The sequence below is a fragment of the Phoxinus phoxinus genome, assembly GCF_949152265.1.
Source record: "Phoxinus phoxinus genome assembly, chromosome: 16".
NCBI classification, from domain to species: domain Eukaryota; kingdom Metazoa; phylum Chordata; class Actinopteri; order Cypriniformes; family Leuciscidae; genus Phoxinus; species Phoxinus phoxinus.
The window spans coordinates 24180497-24194167 of NC_136891.1; the positions used below are offsets into that span (position 1 = coordinate 24180497).

The following is a 13671-nucleotide window of genomic DNA, read 5'->3' on the forward strand; positions in this document are numbered from 1 at the left end:
ACCTGCATTCTGGCCTCCTCCCTGGATGCCTTTAACTAGGTCTAATCCAGTGGGACTTTCCCCTCTATTTTGGGAAATAGTTCTGTTTTAGATCCGCACACACTTCATTTCAAGCCTGGGATTTATCAGACCAAGTGGAAAACACATTTTCCATGGAAAAGTCAAACTTTTCCCATCATTGTATTGTTGCGACTTTCGAAATAGATTGGATAAAGAACAAAAATTTAAATAGTTTCTAAGACAAATAGGTCCTCATTGAATCAGCCACGATCTGAAAAACTATGATGGTGTTGACACTTTTTTGGGGGTAATCAAACTAAGATGTGGGTTATTTATATATTTCTCTGCACTTTAAACAGCGGTAGGTTTAAAGTCCAGCTGCAGTTCCTCATCTGGACTGTTTTATTTATAGAGTGCACTCGTCTGATCTGCAAATAGATGGTGAAAATGAACTGGACTGGATTCTGAATTGACTACTTTCACCCACAACTCATGTGTAAATGTGCAGGCCTGTACAAGTTGTGTGCAAACGTGCCATAAATATCAGAGTATGAGGGTCATGAAGGGTGTGAGGAGGTGGGACAAGGTTTATGGTTTCACTGTAAAACTGGACTAATCCAAGTATGCAATGACAGAGTCTCTGGCACTCTGCCTCAGAGGTATCATGTCCGTGTATCATGTGGGGGAAGTTTTATGTGTATATTTTTTTGGAAGGAGAATTGTATTTTGGCTTGCACAAGGTGTTTACTACTCATGAGTGACTTTTTTGTTGTTGACATAATGATCAATGCTATATTTTCAGAGATTTCCTGCCTAGAGGCTCAGGAATTGTTACAAGGAGACCACTTGTCCTTCAGCTCATCAGTTCAACTACAGGTATGAGTGAGACTCACATGCACACACATTTTGGTTGTGGTACTTAATTAGTGATCAGGTACCAAAACGTTGTTTGGAATATGTCAATATAACTCAATATATATGTATACAAGTGCAGTTTTTTAAACTTTTTATTTTATTTTATTATTACACAACATTGCATTAAAAATTATTTTTTAAAAATAGATTCCACCTTTGAAGTAAATATATCACTTGCTGAGTTCATGTGACAACAGTGTAGGATACTACATTTTAGTTGGGCTTTTACTACGGATCTAAAAATATTACAACCAACAAACAATCTAACATTTAAACCACAGTAATACAATAAAAATACACACATTCAACAAATAACCATTTAACCAATTATCACAAAGCCAGGCAAAGCTGAAGAGATTTTTTTCAATTGTTTGCCTTTTAAATCTGTTGTTAAATCCCTTCACTGAAAATGATGACTGCACAAAAGCTTGTTCTCCATCTTTGTACACTACAATTATTTAGATTTATGCACCCTTATAGTAACTCCCCTTTCTTCTTGTTTCTTTTAATTAATTGACAAATAACTTTAGAAGATAAACCATTTACACATTTCAAAAATAATACATTTGTAAAAAAAATTCTTTACAAAAAAAGTTTTCTTTACAATAAATGTTTTTTAGAATAATGCCATGTCATTGACTTCTAATCCAAGTGAATAGAGACCGTTATCGATATCGTCTCTGTGTAAACGGCAAAAACAGTGACGTAATGTCATGATTCTGCCCTCGTGTCCTTGATTTTCTCTAGTCTTGAGGCAGGATCATGACAGACCCATGTTTTGTGTGCAAGCACATGGCCTTGTGTTTGGGCTGTGTGCTTGCGTTGTCTCGTCATTTAACCTGTGTCGGTTCATTGTCAATCCGTGTCAAGTTTGTGAGTAACCTGTCTAGAGTAATTGTCTTTTCTTGTATCAGTTGTTTGTCTTTAAATATTTAGTCAGTATCTTTGTCTAGTTAGTCACCATAGTCCTATCTTGTTTTGCCCCCTCGTGGGTTTTGTTTTTCCCTGTTTTTGTCTTTAATTAAACATTGTGTGTTACATACTGTCTGCGCTTGGGTTCATCAGCTTTCCACATAACACGTAATGCGGATGCGTATTACATGTTCACTGGCCTGACAGCATAATACAGCGTTTTTAGTCGTTCTTGTGGACACAGATTTTTTTTTGACAATGCTGTTGTCTATACACAAAACTTTTCAAAAACTTTTCCGTTTTTAGTATATTGTGGTATAAACGTACCCTGACATCAAATTATCACACAATACTATAAATGTGAAGAAGAAAAATCATTGCACACAGAAGATTTGGCTACTTCAATGGGTATATAAGGTCTAATCATACAAAGCCAGTTAAACATAGTTTTGAACCTTTTTTTTTTTTTTAATATGTCGATAAACTAAAATTATTAATTTTCAATTTTAAAAGCCTATATCGTGTGGTCAATGGAGTATGTGCATTGAGCACTAGAGGTCAGTGTCTCCTCTGTTAAGATTAAAATCAGTCAGTGTATGGAGAGTGGAGAACTGACAGATCTTGGAATTTCATGAATTACAAACTGTTGCGCTGTCAACTCCTTAAGGCCCTATCATCTTCTACTTTTCTAATTCGTACTTTCCGTTCTCCACTACAGAGCATGCAGAGTTTCTGCACTGTAAAGGAAAGAAGTTTACAGACTTTGATGATGTCCGACTGGAGATTGAAGCAGAGACAGACAGAGTCACGGGAACAAATAAGGGAATATCCTCCATTCCCATCAACCTTCGTGTCTACTCTCCAAATGGTATTATTGTCAGAAAACAAGTAATTCATTAATGTACATTATTACATTCTAATTTAGAATGCGGTCTGTTATTTCTTGATAACAGACCGCTGCTAAGTATAACAAACCGTTGCCATGAAAAACAGAGCGTTGCCATGGACACGGTGTTCTTCAACGGAAGCAATACAATCGTTTTAAAATCAATAAACTCCTTTTTAAATTAATATTTTGTGTCAAATTAATAATTTATTTGGTAGGAAGCCATGTAATTAGCGGGATAACGTATAGCGAGGCGGTTGTTATAGTGAATACAACCCCTTCAGGCTTATTCAAGACCCGATCAGCCTGTCGGGGTTGTATTCGCTATAACAACCGCCTCGCTATACATTATCCCTTACTTACTTTTTATTTTCATCAAAAACACATATTAAAACGGTTTTCTACTTTAATATATTTTACAATGTAGCTTTTTGCTGTGATGGCAAAGCTGAATATTCAACAGCTGATTTGCTGCTGAAACATTTCATTATTATCATTGTTGAAAACAGTTGATAATAAACAGTGCTGCTTAATATTTTTGTGGAAACCGTGATACATTTTTTTAATGGATTCTTAAAGGAATTGAAGGTTAAAAAGAAGAGCATTTATTTGAAATAGAAATATTTTGTTACATTATAAATGTCTTTACTTTTTGATGAACTTTTCAGTTTAATGTGTCCTTGCTGAATAAATTAATTTATAAAAAAATAATAAAAAAAAAAATTGTAAAGGTATATTTGCTCTCCTTTTAATGTTGTCCATGCCTCGGAGAGATCTCATTTAGATTTTTTTCTTTCCTAGAAGTATCTCTGGCCAAATATCTCTGTCTTTGTTTTTCTCATTTTCTTTCTGCAGTTTTGAACTTGACTCTGATAGATCTTCCAGGCATAACTAAAGTACCAGTGGGAGATCAGCCTCCTGACATTGAATACCAGATCAGAGACATGATCATGCAGTTCATCTGCAGAGAGAATTGTCTCATCCTTGCCGTCACACCCGCTAACATGGATCTGGCTAACTCCGATGCTCTTAAACTGGCCAAAGACGTGGATCCGCAGGGTGGGAAAGAACAATTATGGTTCATATCTGTCCTCAATTATATCCCCTTTTGGCCCATTCACATCATCATAATGTTTTTCCTTCTTGTTTTTCCTTCCTGCTTTGCGTGATCTTCCTGTCAGGCCATCGCACCATTGGCGTGATCACTAAGCTGGATCTGGTGGACAAGGGCACAGATGTCAGGGACGTGCTGGAGAACAGGTTACTGCCACTTCGCAGAGGTACAGCACACATGTAGAAATGTGCTGTTAGTAGAGGCCTGTGCAGTTTGGTATAAGACCTGGGCCACTGCCAAGCAAGTCTGCTGTAGGCTATAGTGGCTAAAACAGGGCCAGGTGCTGAGTCTTCATGCTTCCTGCTGCTGCCTTAATGCATTAGACACACAGAAGTCCAGCCATGGACGAGTTAAGGCACTCTAAAAATCCTATTCATCAGTCATTTATGCAGATCGGATACAGTCTGACTTATAGTTGTACATTTCAGAAATCCAGAAGTTTTAGGAGCTGACTGTACTTTAGGCATCACTCTTTTTAACCAATTAATTTACATGAATGTTACATGACAGTTGTTCATGAATTACTGTTTAAGGTTTAAGGACGAGTAAATTGAAGAAGAAAAAATGCTTACTCACAATTTCTACCAAATAAAATATTTTAGAGAGAATATATATATATATATATATATATATATATATATATATATATAGGCATAACTAGGGAAATATGTATTCTTTATGAAAACCCCCCATTGTGTTTTAAGATTTTATTCATTTACATGGCGTTTCCAGGTCTATAAATTGCACGTTTAAAATTAAGTTATTCTAGTTCTTCAAAGAAGAAAACAGTTGTTTAGGTGAATAAAATATTTTATAAAATATTTTGTCTTATTTTAATTCATTTTAAGGCCCCATTAAGAGGTTGCTGAGGCCTCCTAGTTTAGAATCACTGCGGCTGGTGTAGACAAAATGTACCGGTAATACTAACAATGGTTTGTAAGATTATATCACATTTTATTATGTGTAAAAAAAGAAGATGATAATACGATTGAAAAAAATGAAAGAAGTGCATGGACAAATGATCAAATTCAAAACCATTTTAGAAAACTACATCACATCACATAATGTTATAAGTGTGATGTTTTAGTTTCATTAAAGCAAAATTGCTTTTAAAATGTTTTTATTCTATGCACCCCAGTAAAATGTAAATCAGTGTAAATTGGTTGGTACTCCAATGCAAAACAAATATATATATATATATATATATATATATAAAATCTTATCAAATAATGTGACTTAGTTCAGTATCCTGTTAGCTATTTCAATATGAGAAAATTAGGTCACATTTTTCACAGCAGGTTCTACAAGATAATTCTCTTGATTACTTTTCTCGAAAACAAAGAGAAACAAACATTGTAAAACATTGTAAAACAATGTATCTGAAAGAAAGAAACTTTCCCCCCTCTACTCTGTATCCCTGTTGTGGCTACAGGTTATATTGGTGTGGTAAACCGTGGTCAGAAGGACATCGATGGAAAAAAGGACATCAGTGCAGCTCTGGGTGCAGAGAAACGATTCTTCAAGTCACATCCTGCATACCGACACATGGCAGACTGCATGGGCACTCCGTACTTACAGAGGCTCCTCAACCAGGTGACAAGACAGAGAACATTACAAGAATTACCACATGTGTGAAATACATGAGAGCCCACAGATGGAAATGATAGCTTTAATTGTATTTTTTTCTCTTTTTTGTCTCCGTAGCAACTTACAAACCACATCCGTGACTCATTACCAGCGTTACGTAGTCAATTACAGACTCAGCTTTTCTCGCTGGATAAGGAGGCAGAAGAGTACAAGTATTTGAACCTGGATGACCCCTCACGCAAGACCAAGGCCTTAATGCAGTGGGTTCACACACACATAAACTCACTCTAATTCAGAGAATAAATACACACGCACAGATAAACGCAAACAAACATGGACGCAAACACACTAGTCTTTATCGCAATAAATAAGACTTTTGTTTACTGCCTAAACACAAACACATTGTAGATAAGACCAAAACTGAAGAGGCCACACACACAAACACATGCTGTCCATTTGTTCTCCAGGTTGATACAGCACTTTGGGCTGGATTTTGAGAAGCGGATCGAGGGATCTGGGGATCAGGTGGACACGGTGCAGCTTTCAGGAGGAGCCAAAATCAACCGTGTCTTTCACGAGCGTTTCCCCTTTGAGCTTGTTAAGGTGGTTTGTTCAAGATTAATTGATTAATACAGTAAAAAAATCAAATGACATTCAGAGCTCAGAAATCAGAGCTCATGCTGATGTCCTGTTTATGTTGCTCTACATCAGATGGAGTTTGATGAGAAAGAGTTACGAAGGGAGATCAGTTACGCTATTAAAAACATCCATGGCATCAGGTATGTCACCAACATATGTTAACTTATTTAAAAGGGCACTCAGCAAATTTTGGCAGTCAACTTGAACTTAAAATGTTTGCTAACCTTAAGAAATAAACAGGTTATATTTTCATACATGGTGCCTCTCTCTATGTCTTCTTTTGCCCCTCCTTCTTAATCTTTTTATCCAATTATTTTCATGTTCAGAATGCAAGTTCATATTTTGTTATGTCTCACCGTGCTTAATTTTCTCTCCTCTCTTGCTGATCCAGGACTGGACTGTTCACACCCGATATGGCCTTTGAAGCCATAGTGAAGAAACAGATTGTGAAACTTAAAGGGCCGTGTCTCAAGTGTGTAGACATGGTGATCCAGGAGCTCATCAACACAGTACAACAGTGTACCAACAAGGTACAACATACTCTTATACTGAGTGAATGGTATGGTGTATTCTCTATATGGCTCTGTATTTGGGGAATTAACCCAGCGCTATGATTGGTCGAATTCTTCTTCTTTTGCTGTTGTTTGATTTGAGGACTGCGTGTGCACATAGACATCACCAGGTTTTTTGCATAGTTTAGAGTGACCAAATCGTACTAGCGTACTTTGAGGTCAAAATACGTGAAATTAAATTCTCAAATAATACTTTTTGCCAAGGTTTATAAAAATGTTTTTAATAAATTTTATGTGAAGTGTACACGTTTTTGCATTATTACTACAGTCAAACCTGAATACAGAGAAAGCATTTTGTTACAGGTAACATTACAATTCAATAAAAAAATTACAAAAATAAACAGTAATGCTTTATCAAAGCTTATTATTATTTATATTATTATACTTTTTAAGCATTATATATAAATTATAATTATTAATTATGTTATGTTTTTCACTATTGATGTTTTAGAGTTTCACCCCTTCATTGCTGAGCACTTTTTGTTCTGCATTGTTGCTGATTTGTAGAGAATTTTTTTGTTTTTGTCAGTATCCCATTCATTTCCTATGGTCGGTCATTTTTTACCAAAGAGCAAAAGTGTGACAAATTTTTTTATGACCACTTAGTCTGCTCGAATCATACCTTCATTTTTTGTGTGTTCACATACCTAATGCCATAAAAGTCACCAAATTTCGTAACATTCTGATAAAGCTGTGATTTTTAAAAATTCAAAACAGACAATTTTTCGGTCAGAAATGATTGAAGTGCACCTGAGAGTTAAAAAGTACCGTTGTATCAGTGCTGCGCGAGCTCTCTCTCACATGGATGTGCGCACAGAGAGAGGATGTAAAATTTAATTCGACGGGCTAGTTTGAATTTTGTTTTTGCTTGTGTTTTTTGTCAAAATGTCAGAAAACATTTTGTATTCATCCGTGTTTCTAAAATACGTTAAATGACGGACGTTTTACTGTTAACACAGCCCTCAATAGAAGCCCTTTTTTCTGTGGGATTTAGTATCATATTTAGATATCGGAGTAATAAATTAAGTAGCTTATCTTAAATGTACACACTATGTTTTTTTTTTTTTTTTTTTTTTTTTTTTTTTTTACTGTTTTCTAGGGGTTTCTTAAATTTAGACTAGTTGAACAGCTCACATTATATGCAATGAAACATTCTTTTTTCACAAAGGATAATAAGACAAGGAACTTTAATTAAACCAGTAAAGAGGGTGGTGGTAATGTTGTTTTATTTATTTATTCTAACTTTTTATTCTGTGTGTGTGTGTGTGTGTGTGTGTGTGTGTCCTCAGTTAGAGATCTTTCCAAAACTACGGGAGGAGACTGAGACAATAGTGACCACACACATTCGAGAACGAGAGAGTCAAGCCAAAGACCAGGTCAGACTGATACCTGCACACAACCAATCAAATGAATCACTATTAGGGACAGTTTAGTTATGAATGAAATTAACATTATCAGCATTTTAATTACAAATTATGGTTTTGTGTTGTATCTTGTTGTGCATATGTGTGTGTTTGTTCACTGAACAGGTTTTGCTCTCACTAGAGATTCAGCTCTCTTACATCAACACAAACCATGAAGATTTTATCGGATTCGCAAAGTAAGGTTTTAATGACAATGACAGAAATAAAACACAAAATGAATGACATGATGAGAGATTTCTCTCCTTTTACACATTTTCTTTTAGCGCTCAACAGAAAACCAATCCAACGTGTAAGAAGCCTTCAGCAGGGAACCAGGTGAGTCGAAGTGTTTTATGAACAACTGTTGATACTGTATGAACCTGGTATAGATCACAAATCGGGGAATCTCTTTTCTGCTCAAGCTCTGTTGCTCTCTTGTTCATCTGTCTCACATCAGATATGTGGCTTATGTGTATGTCTAACATTTGTGTTTTGTGCTGTAAATTAATATTCTTTTTTCTCTCTCTCTCACTCTCAAAATCACGTCCTGATTTTGCCGAGTTAGACGCATTCCTGGGTCAACATATTTAGTTGATCCTAGAACAACATTCCTGTACGAAAATTTTGCCCTAACCTTCTCCCTACCCCTAAACCTAACCTTACCCATAACTTATCCCTAAAATCAGCAGGAATGATGGGTAAATAACAGATGTAGAAGCATCTAACTCTGGTTGTGAGGGAAAACTTGACATAAACTGTAAACGTGTCCCACAAATCGGATTGGTTGATCGGAAAGTTGTTCCAGGATCAACAAAGATGTCGATCCAAGAACATGTTGCAGGTTCTGCCTCTCTGATGACTTTTTGTTGCCCCTATTCCGTAACAAGCTTTCATGGCCCCATTTGTTTAGCAGTAGAGTTATAGTTACTGCTGAAAATGGCTCTTAACAATTATGAGCCCAGTAGAGCTCAACAATGGCTGCCCACTTTTTTCGTGGCCTTGGTTGTGGAAGTACATTTCTCATTCTTTTTATCCATTTGACTGAGCAGTTTTTAGGTGGCTCACCAATGTATTGCCTATCTTCTAATACATGGTATGCAAGAAAAGCTCACACAACAATCACTTTCAAACCAAGAAGCTTTCTGTTAGTCAATGTGAAGAATTCCATTACAAAATTTGCATGGGGAAATTCCCGATCATGTGGATTCCTACATCCACTTCGAAATTTGCCGAACAACGGTAAATCTGACTGCACCTTCAGAGCCCTCGAGCCTCTGTTTGTATTATTGCAGTTTTTCAGTAATTGTAGTGCTTCACCGGGTATTAAACACAATTTTTTTTTAATGGTAGGTCTGTTTCAAAAGGTTTATAGGCTTAAAATCAATTTCCCAGAGGAGATTTTGAATGGCATTTTTGCTTCCCTTCTGCCCCACGGTTGTGCTCTTCACTAAAACTTGATCACATGATCCTAAGGACAAACATTTCAGTCCATTCCAGTGTACGTTGCTCTTTCCCATCTTTGATGTCCATGTTAGAGGAATTTTCCAGGATCAATAATTTGAACTAATCAAGTTCATTTTAAAAAGAAAAAAGAAAGTAATACTAGCTTGAATCTTTAATCATTGATATCTCTGCTAATGATTCATTAAAACAGATCGCTGGAAATTAAAATCAATGGCTTTAACCCATTTTGATAATTAACAAATTGCTTTACTACAGCTTTAGTTAATGATGGATGGGAATTAATCCATGATGACATTTAATTAATAGTAAGTCATATATGACTTAATCTAATAATCAAATAGACTCTTTATTAGTTGCAGATGCGGTAATCATTAATGAATATCATTAATGAAGTCATAGATTAATTCAATATTATCTGTGCGTTAGTTAAGAATGAAGTAATGCATATTAGTGCACCCTTATTGTAAAGTGTTACCACTGTTTTTACAATTTTTTTTTTCTTAAATCTTACCAATCCCGAAATTTTGAATGGTAGTGTATGTACTGTACAATGATGCACTCACAGTGGCAGTCTATAGAGCAACTGGAATAAATGTTAAAACATACATTTTCAAAAATATAGCCACAATTTAAATTTTAGATGTGTGATAAGATGAATACTAAAATAATGATTTAGACAACATTACAGCTCAAAAAACACATTTGGCCTCACTTTCATTTTGTGCGCATGACTGCAAAAAGATGTTTTTTAAAGGCAGATGGTGTCAAAATGATTTTCATTGGTAATAGAGCTGGACTAGTATTGAATCTGAAGCATTCCTGTAATTCTTAAAAGATTGTTAATGTTCATATCTCCTGCACACACTCACATGGTGAGTAACACATTCATTGAGCGCTCACTGTGCTGCATGGTTGCTTTTGGCTCTACATGTCTAATCTTTACTAACTTAAACCTTCCATTGCTTAGAAAATGGTATGGTATTTTTAGAGTTTAGTAATATGATAACACATTTTTTGGATTGAGGGAATCAATGTGGAGTGCCAGCGTGCCAGGAGAGATGCCCGTGCCACCTTAATGGTTTTATTCTCTCCTCTCTGCTGATGTTTTAGGGTGCTGCCCCTCCTCCACCCAGTCAAATTGTACGAGTCCAGTGTCTGTAAGCCTTACCTACTGTCTACCAGCGTCACATAGTTTTGTGTTTGTGTCTATGTATGTCAGAAAGCCTGTATGCCTCTGAACACAGCAAAACGATGTCTTCCTCTTCGCCGCTTTCTTTTCCACCCTTTGTCTGGTGCTGCCGGCACATAAATCAAAGACATTCTGGGACTCAGAAATTCAGATTTTTATGACTAAAACACTCCCTAAACGTTGTTGTACAGTGTGTTTTTCATGCACTACACTTCCCTTAAGACGTTTCAATCAGTTTAGATACACAACAGTCCAAAACATGACTCAGTTGACCTTTGGACTCGTATTCTGAATCCTGATTTGCCCAGCAGTATCTTGTAAAGTAACAGTCTGAAATCTTAAACCACATCCTGAAACCTTTTACTATTAATTATCTGCTTCATTTATCCTCCTATTCATCATTTTAATGTCTCCGAATCACTGTGCTATAATTCTGTTTTTATAGCGTACTGTCTGTGAATGAACCTCCTTAAGGTTTGCAGCCCTGTACAGTACACAAGTAAACGGCTTGCGTATGCGAGAGCTAATGTAAAAAAACAAAAAAACCTTTGGAATCTCAAACTCCTCTTTGATCTCAGTTCATTTGGCCTGTGTGTGTGAGTTTACAATTTCTGATTATTAAAAAAAATGTTGCATGCTGCAAACTTGAAGTTGGTACAGTCACAAAATAAAGAGAATGTTTTTGTGTTTTATTGTATTTGTTGTTGTTGTTGTTGTTGTTGTTGTTTTTGGAGGTTTGATTGAAATGGTTGGTGAAGCAATACTTTTGTACAAGATTTGTACAAGAGTTACTTTATTTTAATCTATGTTATGGGAATATTTTAGGCTGATGATCATCATGCATGCATCATAGCAACCTTTTTTGTTGCTGCATTTCATCTCTTCATCTTCATCGTATTTTTACTTTTTAAAGTGAAATCAATACATTGTTTGCAATTTGAGAATAATAGTTCATACTACTTCCAAATGACAACTGTTCATAATGTTGCTGAACTGAATGAATGACTCACAGGATAAAACTGTTTTGAAAGTCAAGATCAGCCTAAATCAGCCAGAAAATGACTCATATTTCCTACGGGATGTTTTGGACCTTTCCCCTTTCTCCCTTTGCCATCCCGATCTTCTGTTTCCTTTTCTTTCTTCACCTCCACCCTCTCATCCCTTCATTTTTTCTCTGTCATCCTCTGCCCACTAGCATTTATTATATTGTTTTAGTTCTCCTTTTCAATGTAGTATTGTAACATCTATCCATCCATCCATGATAAAGGACCATTGAAATTTACCACCTGGATACAGATTTGCTGTGTTCTTTAAGTTCACCTTGACCTTTTTGGTTCTTAATGGACCAGATAATCTCAGCCTGTTTTTTTTAATGAACCATGAACCCAGACTTTTCACCTGTGACTTTTGCCCCTCAGGTGATTCGCAAGGGTTGGTTAACCATCAACAACATCAGCCTGATCAAAGGAGGAGCCAAGGAGTACTGGTTCGTGCTCACCGCAGAGAGTCTGTCCTGGTTTAAAGATGATGAGGCGAGTAACTAGAGATTAAGTGTTGTTCATTCATTTAATGACTTTATGATGATCATGGTAAAATACAGTTGTCAGTGGTGCGCTTAAAGTTCCCTGCCAGGTTGTGGTGGAACTGATTGGCTGGTCTCTGTGTCAGTCACACTGTGTGGCCTGTCAGGCGGGCTGCCATCTGTCTGCCTGTCTGTGCCTGCTGTACAGGTGCAGGAAGTTCTGCACAGCAAGTGTAGACAGGCAGACAGACAACGCTCTCAGTCATTGGCAGCACAGCCTGCTTCTCCCGACCGGAAGCCGGAAGCAAAGGGGCAAGAGAGAGGACAAAGTAATATATTACTTGAATACAAGCATAAAGGGCTTCTACATGTCTTCTGAATAGTTCTTTTCACATCATTGCATTTAACATACAAAAAAACTACAAAAAAGTAAAAATGACACTGAAAACGTACAATATTCTTAACCAAAATAGTCATTTAAATGCAGTAGCTTTTATTACTAGATTATGAAACTGTTATATCCACTTATTTTTCACTTCTCGTTTTGTTGAATCCTTCTTTTTCTTTCTTAGCTGCTATTTTACTTGCTCCCTTTTCGTCTTATACCCCCACCGTCTCTCTCTGGCCATTGGGAATTAAGGCATTTGGTCTGGATCACCCTGACATAGCTGGAAGCCCCCCAAGTCAAACTAACACACAAACACACACACACACTCAGACACACATGGTTATTGATATACACAGAATCTTAAACACACACAGACGCAGACACACTAACGCTCACCGGTCGTCCCGACTGCCAAATGCATGCGACTATATAAGCAAACACTAATTTTAATGAATACTGAAACTCAAAACCTGTGCGGCACTTCAAACAGAGGAATTTGCATGAACATGGTTATATTTTTCTGAAAGTCACACACCGTTAGACTCAAACTATTCAGATCTGAACACATAATATTAAAATTATTGGCTTTCCAATTAAATTAAATTTTACACAGGTTTTTAAATATTAGACTTAAGAAGTTAGCTGACTTCACAGTTTCTTATGTTCTGCTGAATCCATTATTGCCGTAATTTCTTTTCAATACGGCTGTGTGCATGATCCCTCTAAAGTTTGCCTGGAGTATATTCCGTTCCAGAATTTGAAATTTAAAATGGGAACATTTGACTTCATATCACATTGTTTTCAACCTCTCCATCTCTTTCCCTGTCTATCTTCTTCACTTTCTCTTCATTTCATTCTGTCTCTGTGGTTGGCAGTCTCATTGGGGCCATACACATTCCTGGGTGGAAAATTGTAAGACTTTGTCCAAACACCATCCAGCCTCCTAGAGCCTGCCGAAAGAGAGAGAGAAGAGAGAAGAGAGAGGAAGAGATACAGCCCCTCACCCCTTGCAGCAGATCACATTGCAATTCTCACACATTCTTGCATTTAAATGGATCACTTCTTTACCCTTAAAAATTG

At 36.5% G+C, this 13671-nt stretch overlaps 1 protein-coding gene across 1 annotated transcript in view; it reads left to right on the forward strand.

The window, feature by feature from the left end:
• The window catches only part of dnm3a (dynamin 3a), a 46272-nt gene that overhangs the window by 10162 nt on the left and 22439 nt on the right, over window positions 1-13671 (forward strand). Inside the window, exons 3-15 of the mRNA XM_079583849.1 lie at window positions 803-876; window positions 2546-2695; window positions 3569-3772; window positions 3895-3993; window positions 5260-5420; window positions 5532-5674; window positions 5882-6017; window positions 6126-6193; window positions 6445-6583; window positions 7915-8001; window positions 8155-8225; window positions 8313-8364; window positions 12100-12213. Of these exons, the coding sequence (XP_079439975.1) occupies window positions 803-876; window positions 2546-2695; window positions 3569-3772; window positions 3895-3993; window positions 5260-5420; window positions 5532-5674; window positions 5882-6017; window positions 6126-6193; window positions 6445-6583; window positions 7915-8001; window positions 8155-8225; window positions 8313-8364; window positions 12100-12213 (1498 nt within the window). The remainder of the gene's footprint in view (window positions 1-802; window positions 877-2545; window positions 2696-3568; window positions 3773-3894; window positions 3994-5259; window positions 5421-5531; window positions 5675-5881; window positions 6018-6125; window positions 6194-6444; window positions 6584-7914; window positions 8002-8154; window positions 8226-8312; window positions 8365-12099; window positions 12214-13671) is intronic.